This window comes from Alternaria infectoria, assembly GCF_024043175.1.
Source record: "Alternaria infectoria strain BMP 0036 chromosome Unknown scaffold_36, whole genome shotgun sequence".
In the NCBI taxonomy this organism is placed as follows: Eukaryota; Fungi; Ascomycota; class Dothideomycetes; order Pleosporales; family Pleosporaceae; genus Alternaria; species Alternaria infectoria.
Genome location: NW_026250725.1, coordinates 141,645 through 156,781, shown reverse-complemented (window position 1 = coordinate 156,781; position 15,137 = coordinate 141,645). Strand labels below are relative to the sequence as shown.

At 44.2% G+C, this 15,137-nt stretch overlaps 4 protein-coding genes across 4 annotated transcripts; 2 read left to right on the top strand and 2 right to left on the bottom strand.

Moving 5' to 3' along the window:
* Window positions 1–5,065: 5,065 nt before the first annotated feature.
* Window positions 5,066–5,534, bottom strand: J4E92_010454 (uncharacterized protein; the record flags this gene model as incomplete). Its single annotated transcript, XM_051501792.1, has 2 exons — window positions 5,066–5,415; window positions 5,468–5,534. 2 exons carry the CDS (start codon window positions 5,532–5,534, stop codon window positions 5,066–5,068), a joined length of 417 nt encoding a protein of 138 aa, XP_051348027.1.
* Window positions 5,535–9,375: 3,841 nt separating this feature from the next.
* Window positions 9,376–11,913, top strand: J4E92_010453 (uncharacterized protein; the record flags this gene model as incomplete). Its single annotated transcript, XM_051501791.1, has 1 exon — window positions 9,376–11,913. One exon carries the CDS (start codon window positions 9,376–9,378, stop codon window positions 11,911–11,913), a length of 2,538 nt encoding a protein of 845 aa, XP_051348026.1.
* A 3-nt stretch (window positions 11,914–11,916) lies between these two features.
* J4E92_010452 (uncharacterized protein) lies at window positions 11,917–13,076 on the bottom strand (the record flags this gene model as incomplete). Its single annotated transcript, XM_051501790.1, has 3 exons — window positions 11,917–11,919; window positions 11,946–12,961; window positions 13,013–13,076. 3 exons carry the CDS (start codon window positions 13,074–13,076, stop codon window positions 11,917–11,919), a joined length of 1,083 nt encoding a protein of 360 aa, XP_051348025.1.
* Window positions 13,077–13,407: 331 nt separating this feature from the next.
* J4E92_010451 (uncharacterized protein) lies at window positions 13,408–15,115 on the top strand (the record flags this gene model as incomplete). The annotated part of the gene is made up of 2 exons (XM_051501789.1): window positions 13,408–14,973; window positions 15,029–15,115. The coding sequence occupies 2 exons, from the start codon at window positions 13,408–13,410 to the stop codon at window positions 15,113–15,115; spliced, it is 1,653 nt and encodes a 550-aa protein (XP_051348024.1).
* Between the last annotated feature and the right edge of the window lie 22 nt (window positions 15,116–15,137).

The following is a 15,137-nucleotide window of genomic DNA, read 5'->3' as shown; positions in this document are numbered from 1 at the left end:
TTAGGTTTAAGAATCTCTATTATAGTTATATTCTTCTACTATACTAAAAGATAGTTATATATAAACTAGAGCTTAACGTAGTTAGACTATTATAAAGTAAAAACACTAATATTAAAATAAGTAATAAACTTACTTATAGACTTACTAAACTTTATATATAACTAAAAGCTCTTATACTATTACTAGATAGTAACTACTATATTAAGAAAGTAATAAACTATATTAAAAATAGTCTAAACTTTACTACTATAAGTAAAGCTAGCTTTATTATTAAAGAAGCTATTCTAGATATTACTAAATACTTTATTCTTAGTCTTCTAATAAAGGTAGCTTAGCTTCTTAGCTTTAGAAGTAAAGTTATATAAGTACTTCTTAAACTAGTTATAGATATCTATCTTCTACTTAGTATAGTTAAACTTTATAGTATTAACTTCTAAAAAGATATTAGGCTTAGATTTCTTAGAGTAGTAATAATAAGGTTCTTAATTAAGAGTAATAGTATTAGCTACTAGTTTCTAGTTACTAAGACTAGAAGAACTACTAGTAGAGCTACCTACTAGGCTGCTATAAGATTTATTATTACTAACATTATTATTAAAGTTAGAATAGTCTAGAGAAGTTAGACCTATATAGGTCTAGTCTATCTTATTCTTTCTTATAGCTTTAGTTTTATAGAGCTAGATCTTAAAGTCTTAAACTAGCGCGTTAGTAGTAGTAAGAGCTTTATTAGTAATAGTAACTATATTAAATTTCTTATAGTACTTAGTCTTATAAGTCTTCTTACTAAGTACTATTATCTTAAGCTTAAGGTAGATACTTTAAAAGTTTTAGTTATTATAGTAAAGAGCGCTATATAGATTCTATAACTATTCTTTTAGTTATATAACTTTAAGATTAGTAGCTTTCTATTATTATTAAAAAGTATTAGCACTAGTAAGCGCGTTCTCTAAGTTACTTTTATATATTTTAGTGTTATTCTAGAATTTATAAAAGTAATCTTATAGAGACTTTATAAGCTTAGCGTACTCTAGATAGTACTTACTAAGAAAGTTAGCGTAAAGATACTTATTATTAATATTATAAGTTATAAAGCGTAGCTACTCTATAATATTACTAATAAAAATAATATACTTATTAGTATTAGTAGCGCTAATATTCTCTAAGTTAGTAAGCTTTACTAAACTCTTTTTAAGTATAGTATAACTATTAATATTAGTCTTCTAGACTTTAAAGATAGTAAAGTTATTATTATAGAGAAGAATAAAGAACTTAGAAAGTTATTACTTATAGTACGTACGCTAGAGTAACCTAGGCTTAGTAATAGAGAAAGTATTATAGAAGGTAGAGTAACGTAGACTAGTCTAGACGCCTTCTAGTTTAGAGTTTTTATTAATATAAGGTTATTAAAAAAAATAATAGTTAGCGCTTATAGATAGATAATAGACGTTAAGAGTATCTTTATAGACGTTGTTATAGGTGTTATTATAGATATTACTATAAGTATTATTACTAAAGATAACTAACTTCTTCTTATAGTAAGTAATTATAGTAGTAGACTTACTATTATTCTTAGAGTTAGAAAGCTTAAGCTTACGCTCTTAGATATACTATAAACTATTAGTGTTACTAATATTATTACTATATAAGATATACTAGCTAGATATATAGTAGTAAGATTCTTAGAGTAAGTTATTAGTGTCTAGTAACTAAAGAAGAACGCTTAGGTAATAAGTAGGTATAGAGAACGTAGTAATAAACGCAAAGAGTAACTATAACTATAATAACTATATTATAGAAGTAGTTATATAAGAGTATCTAATAGTATAGAAAAACTATCTAGAATTCTAGATCTAGGTATTACTACTAATACTACTACTACTACTAATAGGCGCGCGCGCGTAGTTAAGAGTAGTAGTAGTATTTTATTAATAATAAGGTATTAGAGCTAGAGTATATAGATTAGTTACTATTATAGAAACTAAAGTCTTTAGAGTATTATAGCGCTACGCGTAGTTATAATTAGTATTCTTTTATATAATAGAGAAGTTACTAAAAGTAGAGAAGCTAGAGAGTAAAGTATTAGAATACCTTAACTAGTTTATAATAATTACTAGTGCTACTCTCTTAAGTTACGCTAGTAGATAGTATTTAAATATTAACTATAATAACGTATAAGAGTCTTATAAAGATTAGATAATTAAGATATATAAAAGTAATAAAGTTATTATAGTAGAGAGCTTTAAAAGAAGCTATTAGAAGTAAATATATATAGTAGAGGTATTAGCCTAACGTAGGCTAATAGAGCTCTAGGTCTAAAACTATTATAACTAGATATATATAATAGAACTAAATTTAGTAGCTAAATACTTAAGAAGATTAATAAAAAAAGTTATAATTTTATTCTTAGTCTTAAATAGCGTAGTCTAGGTAAAGTAAGTACTTTTATTAATAAGTATAAGAGTATAGCGTTCTTTTTAGAAACTAAGAATAGAATATAGACTCTAGATATCTAGAGTAATAAGTTTACTAAACTTTTTAAAGCTTTAATATATAAAGCTTTTAAAGATCTTATAAAGAGTGTAAGTTATTATATATATAAAGTAAACGTCTTTAAGTTTTACTTAGATTTACTTCTTTATAATATTAATACTATTACTAATTAAAATAAGCTTTATTATATTATTAAAGCTAAAGTAGCTAAGTTAATAGTACTTAGACTATATAAGATTATTAAAATTAACTATAGCTACTATAAGAAGTAGTGTAGAAGAGTATTATAGTTAGAAAACGTGTATATTAGCGTTAGAGTATAAATAGGCGTAGAGTACTTATTTCTTAGTAGCCTTATAGTAAATATATATATATAAACTATTAGTAAGAACTTAGTAGCTATATATTAATAAGGTTATTATAAAAAGTAGATTATATCTTATATTAGAGATAAGACAAACGTTAGTAAGAGTTAGTATAGCTATAACACTATCTATATTAGTAATAATAATATTAATAGTTTCTTTACTATAGATTTATAGAATAGAGTTCTTTTAGTAGCTACTAATAGTTTTCTTATATAGTTTAAAGTAAGTAAAAAGTAATATATTATAAGTAATATAGTAGATAGCACTAAAGTTATAGATCTAAATATTAGAGGCTATAGATATATTAATAGCTATAAAACTAGCTAGTATAATTAAGCTATTAAGAGTAAATAATATCTATATACTTATATTCTAGCTTAAGGCCTACTCTTTTCTATATTCTTTACTATAGTAATAGCTCTATAATACGTTAGTAGTAAAATTAGAAAAAGAGAAGAAAAGCGTATAGTTAAGATTAAGGTTGTTAATAGAGCTAATAAAATAGTTTATACTAAAGTTATTATTAATAGTAAGTTTAGTGTTCTTAATATTAGTAGTAGGCGTAGACTTCTTAGAGGCTTTTACTTTTATAAAGTAATCTATCTTAATATAGCTAAGCTTACTATAGTTCTTATAGATATACTTAGGTATATTAGACTTACTAATATACTTATAGATATTAATAGAGTATCTATTATCTTTATAGTACGTATAGATAATATAAAAGGTAGTACTATTAGCTTTAGTAGTATTATAACCTCTACTAGAGCCTTTTCTAAAGGTATTCTTATTAGATTTATTCTTATTAGGCTTATTTTTATTAGCTTTATTATAGACTACTTTATTCTTACGTAGAGATAGAATAGACTTCTAAATATAAAGCGTCTTCTCTAGATCTATAATAGTAGTAAGAGTACTAGTACTAGCGTTAAAGTAAACTTATTTAATAAGGTAATTATAGCTAGATATAAGTCTACTAAGAATAGTGTTCTTATAAGTAGGTATAGAGAGAGCTTTATTATACTCTATAAAGTCTTACTTAATATAAGTAATAGTAGAGAGATACTCTTATATATTATTATAGTTTATAAGCTTAACTATTATAAGCTACGCGTATAAGATAGACTAAGCTATAGACTCTATAACTATAAATATATTAGATAGATAGATCTAGTAGTTCTAAGAGTTCTTGTCTATAATCTAAGCTTTAATATAGTTATTAACTAATTTAAGAAATATCTATTTAGTATTATATTTATAGTTCTACTAGTAGGTATACTTCTTAGACTTAAATTTATAGATCTTAATATTATTATAATATACTTTCTTTATATTACGCGTAAGCGCGCTAATAGAGTAGAAAGAATAGTTAGGCTTAGAAATAAGAGTCTTAATAGTCTTCTAGTCTATACCTACGCTAGTGTAACACTAGAGAGGTATAGTACCTTTAATATTACTATAAATCTTAACAGCGCGTTTCTAAGTAGTAATATTATTAGTGCTAGTAAGAATAGTGCTCTTATAGAGCTAATAGAAGCGTATTAGTAATACTTAGATAAAGTAAGATAGATAGGTAGTTATAAGGTGTACCTAAGTAGGCGCGTACACTTAGTTCTTATACACTAGAGAGTATAATACTAAGTAGTGCTTAGAAGTAGAGTAGAACTTATAATCTATTAATTAGAAGTAATATATATATTTAGATAATTTAACTATTATAGAGGTATAAGTATTTATATATACGCTAGAAGAGAGAGAGTAAGTAAATAAATTACATAATAGGAGTTGTAGCCTAACTAACATAAAGGCCGCGTGTGCTACATAGCTAGCCCTCAAGTCCGGCTTCGCGACTTAACGTTACATGCTATTCTACAACGATATCACGCATGCATAGCTAGGACGACTTAGGGCCTGATCATGTTCACTCGAAAAGAGACCGAGGGTCTAGGGGCTATAACCCCGATGTCCTTATCGCATGCTGTTCATCGCGAGAACTACAAGGCGGTAAATGTGCAGACATGTCGTAGAGCGTTCGTTTCTGAAAATGCGGTTTCGACTATCTCGGTACCATCAGTTCCCGAGAGATTGGAGCAGCGGATTGAGCGGACGGTGTTCGCTGTGAAGACAGTATACGAGTAGTCATTACTATCATTTCCTTCTATCTTCTCTACATTCTAAAGGACGATCAGGATTATCGAGACACCAGTCTAAAACACATTCCTCGTACTAGTGACCTCGAAATCCGTAGTCACCATCACATTGTCTTTCCCATCTTGTAAGCGTGACCCATCAGTGGTTCCAGTTGGTGTAGGGCTGGCTTTCCGGTCCAGAAAAGTCAACTCCATTTCATCATCCATAGTGCCGCCCTGAATATTCGAGCTGTGCCCGTTGAAGTTGATACCTTTGCTACCAATGGTTTTGCCGGAGCCAGCTTGCAGATAGCCGGAGTTGCTGCGGTTGGATGAGGTAGCGGGTGTGGGTTTGATGATGAGTGCCTTTAAGGACGGGAGCGAGACGACGATGACGGCTGTGCACATTTCGGCCGTGCACCAAAGGTCTGGGGACTGTTAGTGGAGGCTTGGGGAGGTGACATGGGAAGGGTGACATACTGCCATCGGCGTCGGCGATGTCGTAGTCCATGTTGTAGACGATGAAACGGGCGAGACTGATTGCCATGGTGATGGCGCCTAGAGAAAAGATTCCGACCAGGCCGACCTTTTGTCTTCTACGCAGCTTCAAGCAGTTGAAGATGAAGAATGGCAGGCCGAATACTGGGAACAGCGTCAGCTCATAATTTGAAAGGTGAATTTGGGCTACTTACACAGCAGATCGGTGCCAAAGTTGAGTGTCCAGTTGACTACCAGATTGGAGTAGGTATTCCATGTTGAGTTGAGCTGGTTCTCGATAGACCTTTTGGAAAGTGGATGTTAGCCAAGGAACAACTTGGTCGAAGTAAGGGTAGAGGTTGTACCAGTTGTCTGAGATATTTGGCGCGAGAAGAGTATCGCACAGTATGCTCGCCACAAAGCAGGCGATCACGATCGCAGTAGTGGCATAGACTGCGTAACGAAGACGTCTGAAGCCTTGCGGGATCAACCACCAGTAGAAAGCCACCAGCGAAACTTTGGGGAAGTACAATCCCGTATCGAAGAAGTAGATAGACACGAATACGACCTAGCAGCAAACACCTGTCAGCTCACTCGTCTCGTTGCGTATCTCGAAGGTCATGTTTTTGACGTACTTTCAGGTATTCGACGGAGTCGCTCCTTGTCTCCTCGTCCAGAGGATGATCAATCAAGATGTAAAGCGCTCTTGTAGAGCAGGCAAACCATCCAAGCGCGCAGATGAATCCTCCCCATACGAGGTAGTCGGGGAGAGTGAGTGAGCGGTGCTCCATACAAAGACGGACCCAACATCTTAGGATCGTAACACCCAGTGCCAACACGAGGAGTATCCCCTGGATAACCTGTGGATGTGAGTGAGACTTCAAATCATTCGGGCTCGCGTAGTTCTTACTATAGAAGTGACTATCTCCATCGCGACAGCATACACACACAGTATGTGTGGCCGGTGGAGTTTAAGTTCGCCCCAATGGGAACAAACGGAGAGAAGTGGTGAGTGAGGTCAAGTGCGAACTCTACTTGGGGTTGTTTGACATCTTGACACCTGCATATAGCGGGCAGCGCGAAGCCTAGGGTCAGGGTAGGTTAAAAGGGAGTGGTATGATCCGGCGTCTTGTGCTACACGTCGGAATCATGAGTCGCATAGTTCCAGGCGGCTGGTAGCGTCTGTCCCGTGCTGATCAGTAGTCGATCAACCGGCTCCGCGGCCACTGCGGGTGAGACGAACCCTTTTTTCCTTTTGCTTAACGGGCATGAGAAGCTTCGGTATTCTGCGAATACGAGCTTCGCACTGACGTGACAACGTTGCCCGAACGTCATGAGGTTATCGCAACGTTTGTACGCGCAAGATAGATAGCAGGTATCAACATGCCTCACTCTTATGGCGCCGCGTCTCGGACGTGAACGGGAACATTCCCCGTCCCGTCCATAATTTATCTTAATCTTGCCGCGAGTTGTACAGTCTCTGTCGTCGGGCAGGCATCATGCATCCACGGAACTGACAAAGGGAGCTGAGCAAACAATGAAACACCAGTACCATACCAACACATCACTAGAAGAAGCCGAAGCAGCTCGAGAACTTCTGAGCCGCGAATCGGGACACTCGAATGCACAGCGAACGTGGTAAGCTAAGTGCGGGCGCCGTCACGAAGTGCTTGAGTCCATCAGTGTCCTTGGTTGAGCTTGTCGCGGAGCTACCGCACGCTATAGAGCTGTCCTGGGATATCCTCGTGGCTTCTGCCCAGCCGGTCCAGTTTTGCGTTGAGACAGCCTCGTGGCGATGGACGACGCACGCTTGACTCGCGGCAGGGTCAGATAGCATTCCAACGACTTGGCGATTTCGCGGGGTTGCCTCCGATCAGCATGCAATCCCTCGGAGTGGTCGCGGTCGACTTTCCCTCGACGTCGTCGGTCCTTCTTCACTCATGAAGCGACTGGGAACCTGCGTGCGCGTCTGACACGCCGTAGGCTAAATGTCTTTAATTTGCGATCGAAGGCGTTCCGTAGCGCCATGGTGGATTCCTTGTTTCTCCAAAAGCCCCGACCCTAGATTCCACAATCATCGCGCACTGATCTACAGATCTCTGTGGAGTGGGCCAACGGACCCGTGGAGATGGCCTGGATCAGAGGTCGAGGGTACAGTACCCTTGGCAAAATCAGCGTCTGGTGTCGCAGCCATGCTCCGACCCTCCAGGGGCTCTGCGCTAGAGGGGAATGACGCGACATCAGCAAACCTTATACAGTAGGGCCAACTGTGCCACTTTGACATCTGGATCATGTCAATAGGCTTACAGATTTCCAGATAAATGAGCTTGGTATGGAGCGCGAGATTCCTCGGCACAAGATATCTCGGCAAAGTCAAGAACATAATGCGCGACTCTTAATCGCGCCATTCTGGTAATTCGCCTTGAGAGGGGAGCGCAAACTGGTGACGCTTGTATATCCTCCTTGGGGACAAGACAAGATCCAGGTATCGTCGCGATGTAAGAGCAGGATGTGGTAGAAAGCGGTCCAACCCAGCCTGCCACGCAATGCAGGCCGTCGCAGCTTCCTAAATTGAGATGACGACGAGCTGATATCATCAAGAGGATTCGAACAGTTCAAAAGTAGCTCTTTTCGACCATGGGAGCCGATAGAAGACATTCGATGCGATACAGAAAAGATGGCGGTGGTTCTGGTGTTCTGGAGATTATGGACGGCATTGGTGATGACGGCACGCACGAAAGACCTGGTCAAAGCTCCTCGCTGAGTAACTGCACCCGTGCACTCGTCCCGATTCATCCCGCCTCAGAGGAAGGGACCATCATAGGGCATCCAGCGTGTACAATATCACTGAGGCTCCCATCGCCGATATATCTTCTCTGCCTCAGAACTGAGCCGCCCTCGAGACGCCCTTGTCGTGGCTGCCTTGCCGCTTCGTTGCTTCCTGCTACTTGGTCCGACCCTCCCGCAATGCAGGTCTCCTTAGCAGCCGCAGCGCAATAGTGTATACGACAATAGTAACGAGGCTCGCGCTCGCCCACGTCCCGTAGGACTGAAAGTATGTGAGATCCCTCTGCTTGTAGCCAGCAATTTGCATCGAAGTCGTTCGCAAAAGCCCGGTGAGAGAGCCGATGACCAGATAGTCCTTCAGACCAACATTGGCAAGATCCATCTCCACTGCGCGCTGATATGGCGGGAAAGAACGCGTTGTTGGAGGATAGGTAAGCAACTAACGACCTAGCAGTGGCTTGGAAGGTTTTGATGACAATATGTTCGCGGCAGTGGCATCTGAACGATCGAGATAAGCGTGGTGGATGTGGGCTTCGGAATTTCGGTTCTCCATGCAGGGCTGAGGCACTCCTAGCTTGGCAACTTGAGAACAAAGAAACACCCACCGATCACTTTTCATATCGGCGCTACGGCATGTTGACAATGCTCCCCACGACAAGAGAGAAGTTCACAAACGACGAGCGGCGGAACAGAGCGTTGACGCGACATCTATGGCAGCCGAATTGAGAGCATCCCGAAGTTCTCCGCCCACGTGCTGCATTCACGAACCTAATTCGCTTATACCGCATGCTCATCTCGCACTCCCAGCCAAAGTCCTCCAGAGGCTGCGATGAACGCCCCTTTGCGGCCATGATCCCAGTGTTGGGCGGCTTTCCGTGCGCCGGCACCACAGCCCGCTTGCGCCTTTGTCAGGGTCTCGGAAGCCAGTCTTCCACCCGGTAGTAGTGAACGCCTGAAATGTCACTTTTAGTGACAAGGCTGGATTAAAGCATGCTGACAAGCAATCAAACATCAATGTCGGGAACACTTTTACCCCGCGCTCTCCTGGCATCCCTCACCACCTGGCAGCGCTTCATCGCAGTCAATACAGCTACATCAATCTCGAACAAAGAGCTTAAGAAACAATGGCGGTGCAGCAAGAAGAGCAGCGATATGCAGACGGCTTTGCTGAGTACGGCAACTTCTATGGCGGACCATCCTTCGAATACCTTGCGCCCCACCCGTCGATATCTCCAACAATAACAGGGAAGGCTAACGAGAATGTCACTTATCCGAACCATACTCACAAGGTGCCGCGAAAGCGGCAAGAGGCAGCAAGTCTTCCGTTGGCATCTTCCATTACTGGTTCTGGGGCCAGTATCGCTATGCAGCCACTCACAGCCGATGGCATATCTCTCCAGTCTCGCAACGTCTTCTCACCACTGCGCGAAGGACCACTACTATCGCATAACCCTCAAATGGAACCCTTTCCTGAGCCCCCAACCGATGGATTCTCCCGACCCCCAGGAAGCGAAGACTCGCAAGCTGTTCGGCCACAATTCCCACAACGCGCGTCGAAGTCTTCTCCACCACAGCCTTTACGATTTCTGAAACATGCATCAACAGTCCCCCCTACTCCTCCGATGTCTTGGGGAAGCAGCGATAGCACTGAAGATGGTCTGTCAGACAGGATGCAATCCATGTATATCGCTTTCGATCATCCTCCGCCCTCCACTTCGACACCACAACCACTGCAGGTCGTCCATGGCATTTCTGAGCGTGTGAGCACTGCCTACATGGCGAATGGTAATCGCAGCTCTAGCATGGGCTCATCCGTATTACCAGATTTACCTGGGGGGCTAGATCAGTCATCACGAAGAAATATCTCTATATCCACCACGCAAAGTATAGAGAGTGAAGCATCCGACATGAGTCCCGGCGATGCTCGAGCTGAGATACTGCGCAGACTGAGCAGGAAGGAGCCGCCATCAGATCGGAAGGGTGCATCTCCTTTCAAGAAGAGCTTCCTACTCAAAAGAGCGGCTACTACGCCAAATCCAGCTAGTAGTCCATCACAAAACGACCTGACCGATATTCTCGAAGAAGCTGCTGCAGAGGGTAGTCTTTCACTGGTTAGGGCAGTCATTAGTATGGGAGCTGATCCTATGTATCGATCAACTAGTAAGTTGAAGAAGGTGAAGCACGAGGCCCTAGCGAAAGCTACCATGAACGGACGAGCCAGAGTGGTCGACTATCTCTTGAGAGAGGGTGCCACTTACGGAGACGCAACAAAAAGAGAAGACTACACTCCGATGGATCGCGCACTGTTGGCGGCTGCCTATAAGGGACACGCAGACCTCATCGACTGTCTTGTACATCATGGCGCAAACCCAATGGCCGAGCAATGGCCAAGGGAGATGTATGACGCGCAACACTACTGGAATGAGATCCAAGTTCGCGTCACGAAGACGAGCTTCCTCGATGGCCTTTCGAAGTGGAAGAATGTCGATCGCGGTATGAGTACCCTTAAACTCGTCATGCAGCATCAAAACTTCGATCCCACGGCCTTTGTTTCCGGCGCATTCGACAACAAGAGCGAAACAAAGAATTCCGGTGTTCCAAATCGCCCGTGGCAGACGACGTACGAGTACTCTGTTCTGTCTTGCTTCATTCGTGCCGGATGGGCAGATGCGGTGGAAGAGATGTTGAGCATGAAAGGCATGCCGAGGGACTACGAGAAAGAAGACGATGTCTTGCTGCATCAGGAGAAGCTTACAAGAGTCGTATCACCAATCAATGCATTGACGAAAGAAACCTGGGAGAAGCGACCGGAAGACGCACTTCGCATACTAAGGCTACTGATCGACAGAGGCTTCAATCTATGTCTCACGCAACGGACGGCTACAGATCTGGGCCCAAGGACAGCGCTCAGCCGTGCGATCTCAGCAGACGCTGCACAGGCGGTCGAACTCATCTTGCAGACCAAAGGCCGTTTGGTACGAGAGGAAATCTCCTTCCGACGAAACAAGAAAGAGACCAAAGCACTACCACTCGCCACTGCCCTCTCACTCGACTCGCTGGAGACAGCGCGTGTGCTTCTCAGAGCAGGCGCACATCCCCGCGACCCAGCTTTCGAAGACATGAATGTACTGCAATTTGCCGCGTGCCAAGACAGTCCGACCAACACTACAATGCTCGAAGAGATGATCGGCCTCGCCCCAGAACTAACATACGACGCGTTGAGCTATGCCATAAAAGGCACCAACAAAAACGCTGTGCACGTCCTTCTGAACGCCATCTCCGCAGCAGCCCTGCGCGAACAAATCGCCGCTCTACCACCCATATACGACATGCTGCTGCACTGCACTCCTCCCACCAAACAGGAAGTTCAAAGCCAGTATCTTGAGCTCATCGACATGGTAGTCCAATGGGATGTTGGATATGCGTTGCAGCGACCCAAGCTCTCCGCGATATTATCGGCGATTCGGAAAGACAACTACATCGGTATGGAGAAGTTGTTGCAGTGTGGCGTGGTGGATGGCCGGAGTCTGGTGCTGAACAGCAAGGCGCAGCCGTGCGGCGAGTTGGGGACATGGACTATGCTCGAGTGCTGCGAGTTGACGGATAGGAGTTCGGAGTGGTTGGGTTTGCTGAGGAGTTATGGGGCGCCGCTGTATCATTGATACTTACTGATATCCTGCGCAAAATGCTTTACAAGTGCGTCAACCTCGGGCTTCCGTCCCCATTTTCCCTTGTACTTGCCACCCTGCTGCTTGATTCTCTCTTTCTTCGTCTCAGCAACCCATTCTCCGCGAAACCTCTGTCTGGGCTTAGCTTCTCCCTCTTGTGCCATCTTCCTCTTCGTGCTTCCTTCTCGGCCGTTGACATGTCCTTGGCTGACTGGATTGGCCGCGACCCATTCCTCGAGCTGGGGTCTGAGCTTGGGGCCCCAGACAGATTCACCAACATCCAAATCATCATACGGGATCGCAGCGGTATCCTCCGGAAACGGAGAAGGCTGGAGCACGAAATTGGCTTGCACTTCGCGCTTCAGCGCGGCCATGTGCGAAACGGTACCGCAAGCGACACCCAGATCGTGCGCAAAGCTCCGAACGTAGAAGCCAGAACACACCGTCAATCTGATCCGGACCGCGGGTGCTGGAGCGGGTTCCTTTTCGCCGCGGAAGGCGAAGTCATGCTGTCCCGCATCATACCATTCGAGTAGGTCACACCTCTTCACTTCCATCTCCCTACTTTCCAACGCTCGAGGTAATTCCTTGCCCTGTCGTACATACTCACAAGCCTTCATGCCGTTGATCTTCAGTGCAGAGTACACGGGTGGGACTTGCTGGATTGTTCCTAGAAAGTTGGGCAGCTGTTCCTCGACAAGCTGACGGGTCACGTGCGAGGCGTCTGCTCTTGTCCTCATAGTTCCAGTACAGTCGTAGCTGTCGGTACTCATACCGAATAGAATGGTGGTGTCGTAGCTTTTGTCACATGATAGGTACTGGGAGAGCGATCTTGTGCCACGCCCGATGCCTACGATGAGCACGCCGGAGGCTAGGGGATCGAGCGTGCCGCCGTGACCTAGGCGGAATACTTGGTCGGAGGATTTGCTGGTACGTTTCGGCTGGTGCTTGAGAAGTGGCGCGAAGGTATCTGAATGACGGAATGCTGCCTGGAGTTTGAGAAGTACGTCTGCTGAAGAGATATTCGCAGGCTTCACCACGGCTATGCAGAATCAGCAATCAGGTGTGGGTGGAAGACGATTGGATTACCCACCGAAAACACCTTCCAGAACCTGCTCACTTTGCTCCGCGACAGCCTTTTCGTTTTCAGCTTCCATCGTGTTGCAGGTCACGTTATATCGCGTCGTGAAGTTCCGGTCCTGTTGCGCTAGAGGGAAGAATTGTCTAGATCGCGGGGCTAGCGCGTTCTGAAGTTCGCCCCACCTCACGCCCTACGCCTTGCATGCCTCGCAATATCTAGCAGTCGGCCAGAGACAGCCCGAGCTTCTTTGCGGTATACTGCATTCGCTTGCTAACCTAGATCTATACGCGATCACTTGGTAAAGGTTGCATCGGTAGCGGCGCCGACTTCGGGCTGACGCCTTCATCGTACCTCCATTTCCAGCCATTGTCGTCATCTCCAAAACAACACTCGCGACTTCTGGAGCCATGGATCATCAACAAGTGAACAACTGGAACTTCCAATCATGGAACGAAGATACGATCGACCCTTCATGGTTCGACAACTTCCTCGCTACAGATGTCGGCCAGGATGCGACTAACGCTGCATCTGATGCTCCTGCCGCATTCAGCATCGACGACGACTTGGCGATCGACCCGAACTTTCACGACTTTACGTTAGATGATACGTTACAACCACTGAGTGGTATGACTTCGCCAAGTTATCCATTCGACGCGTACCAGCCGACTGAGTTTCACGAGCGCCCACAGCCGCAGCGTCATCACACACTCCCTCGCCGTCGAAGCAAGTACTTTAAGCGAAGATCAACGGGCACTGTCAGCCCGATGGTAATACCGAGTGGAAGTCCTCGACACGAAGAGGGTCAGTCACTGGCCATTCAGCGCTGGCGAAACTCGCCGCCTGAAGACGAGGCCGCATCTCTGTCGGCCATCTACCATGCCTTGGAGGACAGACCCATAGGCCACTCACCACGTATCAGTCGGCCCTCCAGCGGCGACGCGTTCCGCAGATATCGCGGCCCTTCCTCTACCACGAGTCTCGATAGCGCTGCAAGCGAATCCTCATTACGCTCCGCAAATTCGAGCCGCTCCGCCACGTCGCAATCGAAGCGTCGCAGTCAAGCCAAGACAAGAAGCAAGGGAAGAGTCAGAGGCAATATGCTGGACCCTGATCGTATATTCAAGTGTACTTTCTGTTGCGACACCTTCAAGCACAAGTACGACTGGAAGCGACACGAGATATCGCTACATCTAAACCTCGAAAGCTGGATGTGCACGCCGCACGGAGCTTCTGTGGTGCTACCTCTTACGGGTAGAGTACACTGTGCCTACTGTAGTGCACTAGATCCGACACCCCAGCATCTGCAGAAACATAATCACGCGGCATGCACCGACGGCAGCAACAGCCCGCGTATTTTCCACCGCAAAGATCATCTCACACAACACCTTCGTCTAGTCCACGGACTCGAAACGCTACCTCTCATCGACGACTGGAAACTTGAGACTCTGCCGGTGACATGTCGCTGTGGTATATGCAATGCCAATCTAAGTAGTTGGGATGAGAGAGCAGACCACCTCGCCGCACATTTCAAAGAGGGCAAAACGATGGCCGACTGGAAAGGCGATCACGATTTCGAACCGGCTGTCGCTGCCCGTGTCATCAATGCGTTTCCACCCTACCTACTGGCCGAACAAGCGAAGACTGTCGTACCCTTTTCTGCCACGAATCCCGGATCCATCGACCATACAAAGCAAATGATATCGCAGATCCAACGGGAAGAATATCAACGGGAAGAAGAGCCAGTCCAAGAGTCTCCGAAAGAGGTTACCCAGACACCGGACCATCAAGCTTTTGAGGACTCTTTGGAGGCTCTGCGAAACCTTTCTACGCAGCACGATTACGACTTTGCGAAGGTTTTGACGCGCCATCTTAGTCGATTTGCGAGACAGCAGATGTTGTCGGGTATCATACCGACGGATGAGATGTTTCAACGCGAGTCGCGGAGGTTGTTATACCAGGATGCGGATGATGCGGTGAGGAAGCGAAACGACCCATTGTATACCAGACAAATGCTAACATGTACGCTAGTGGAACCAAACAGTAGCAGACAACCCGAATTGGTTGCAAGATTTTCGCCGTCGCAGTGGGCTTGAAGGAAGCCCTAGTACATCATGATGCCAATGCCACTTTAGAGCGA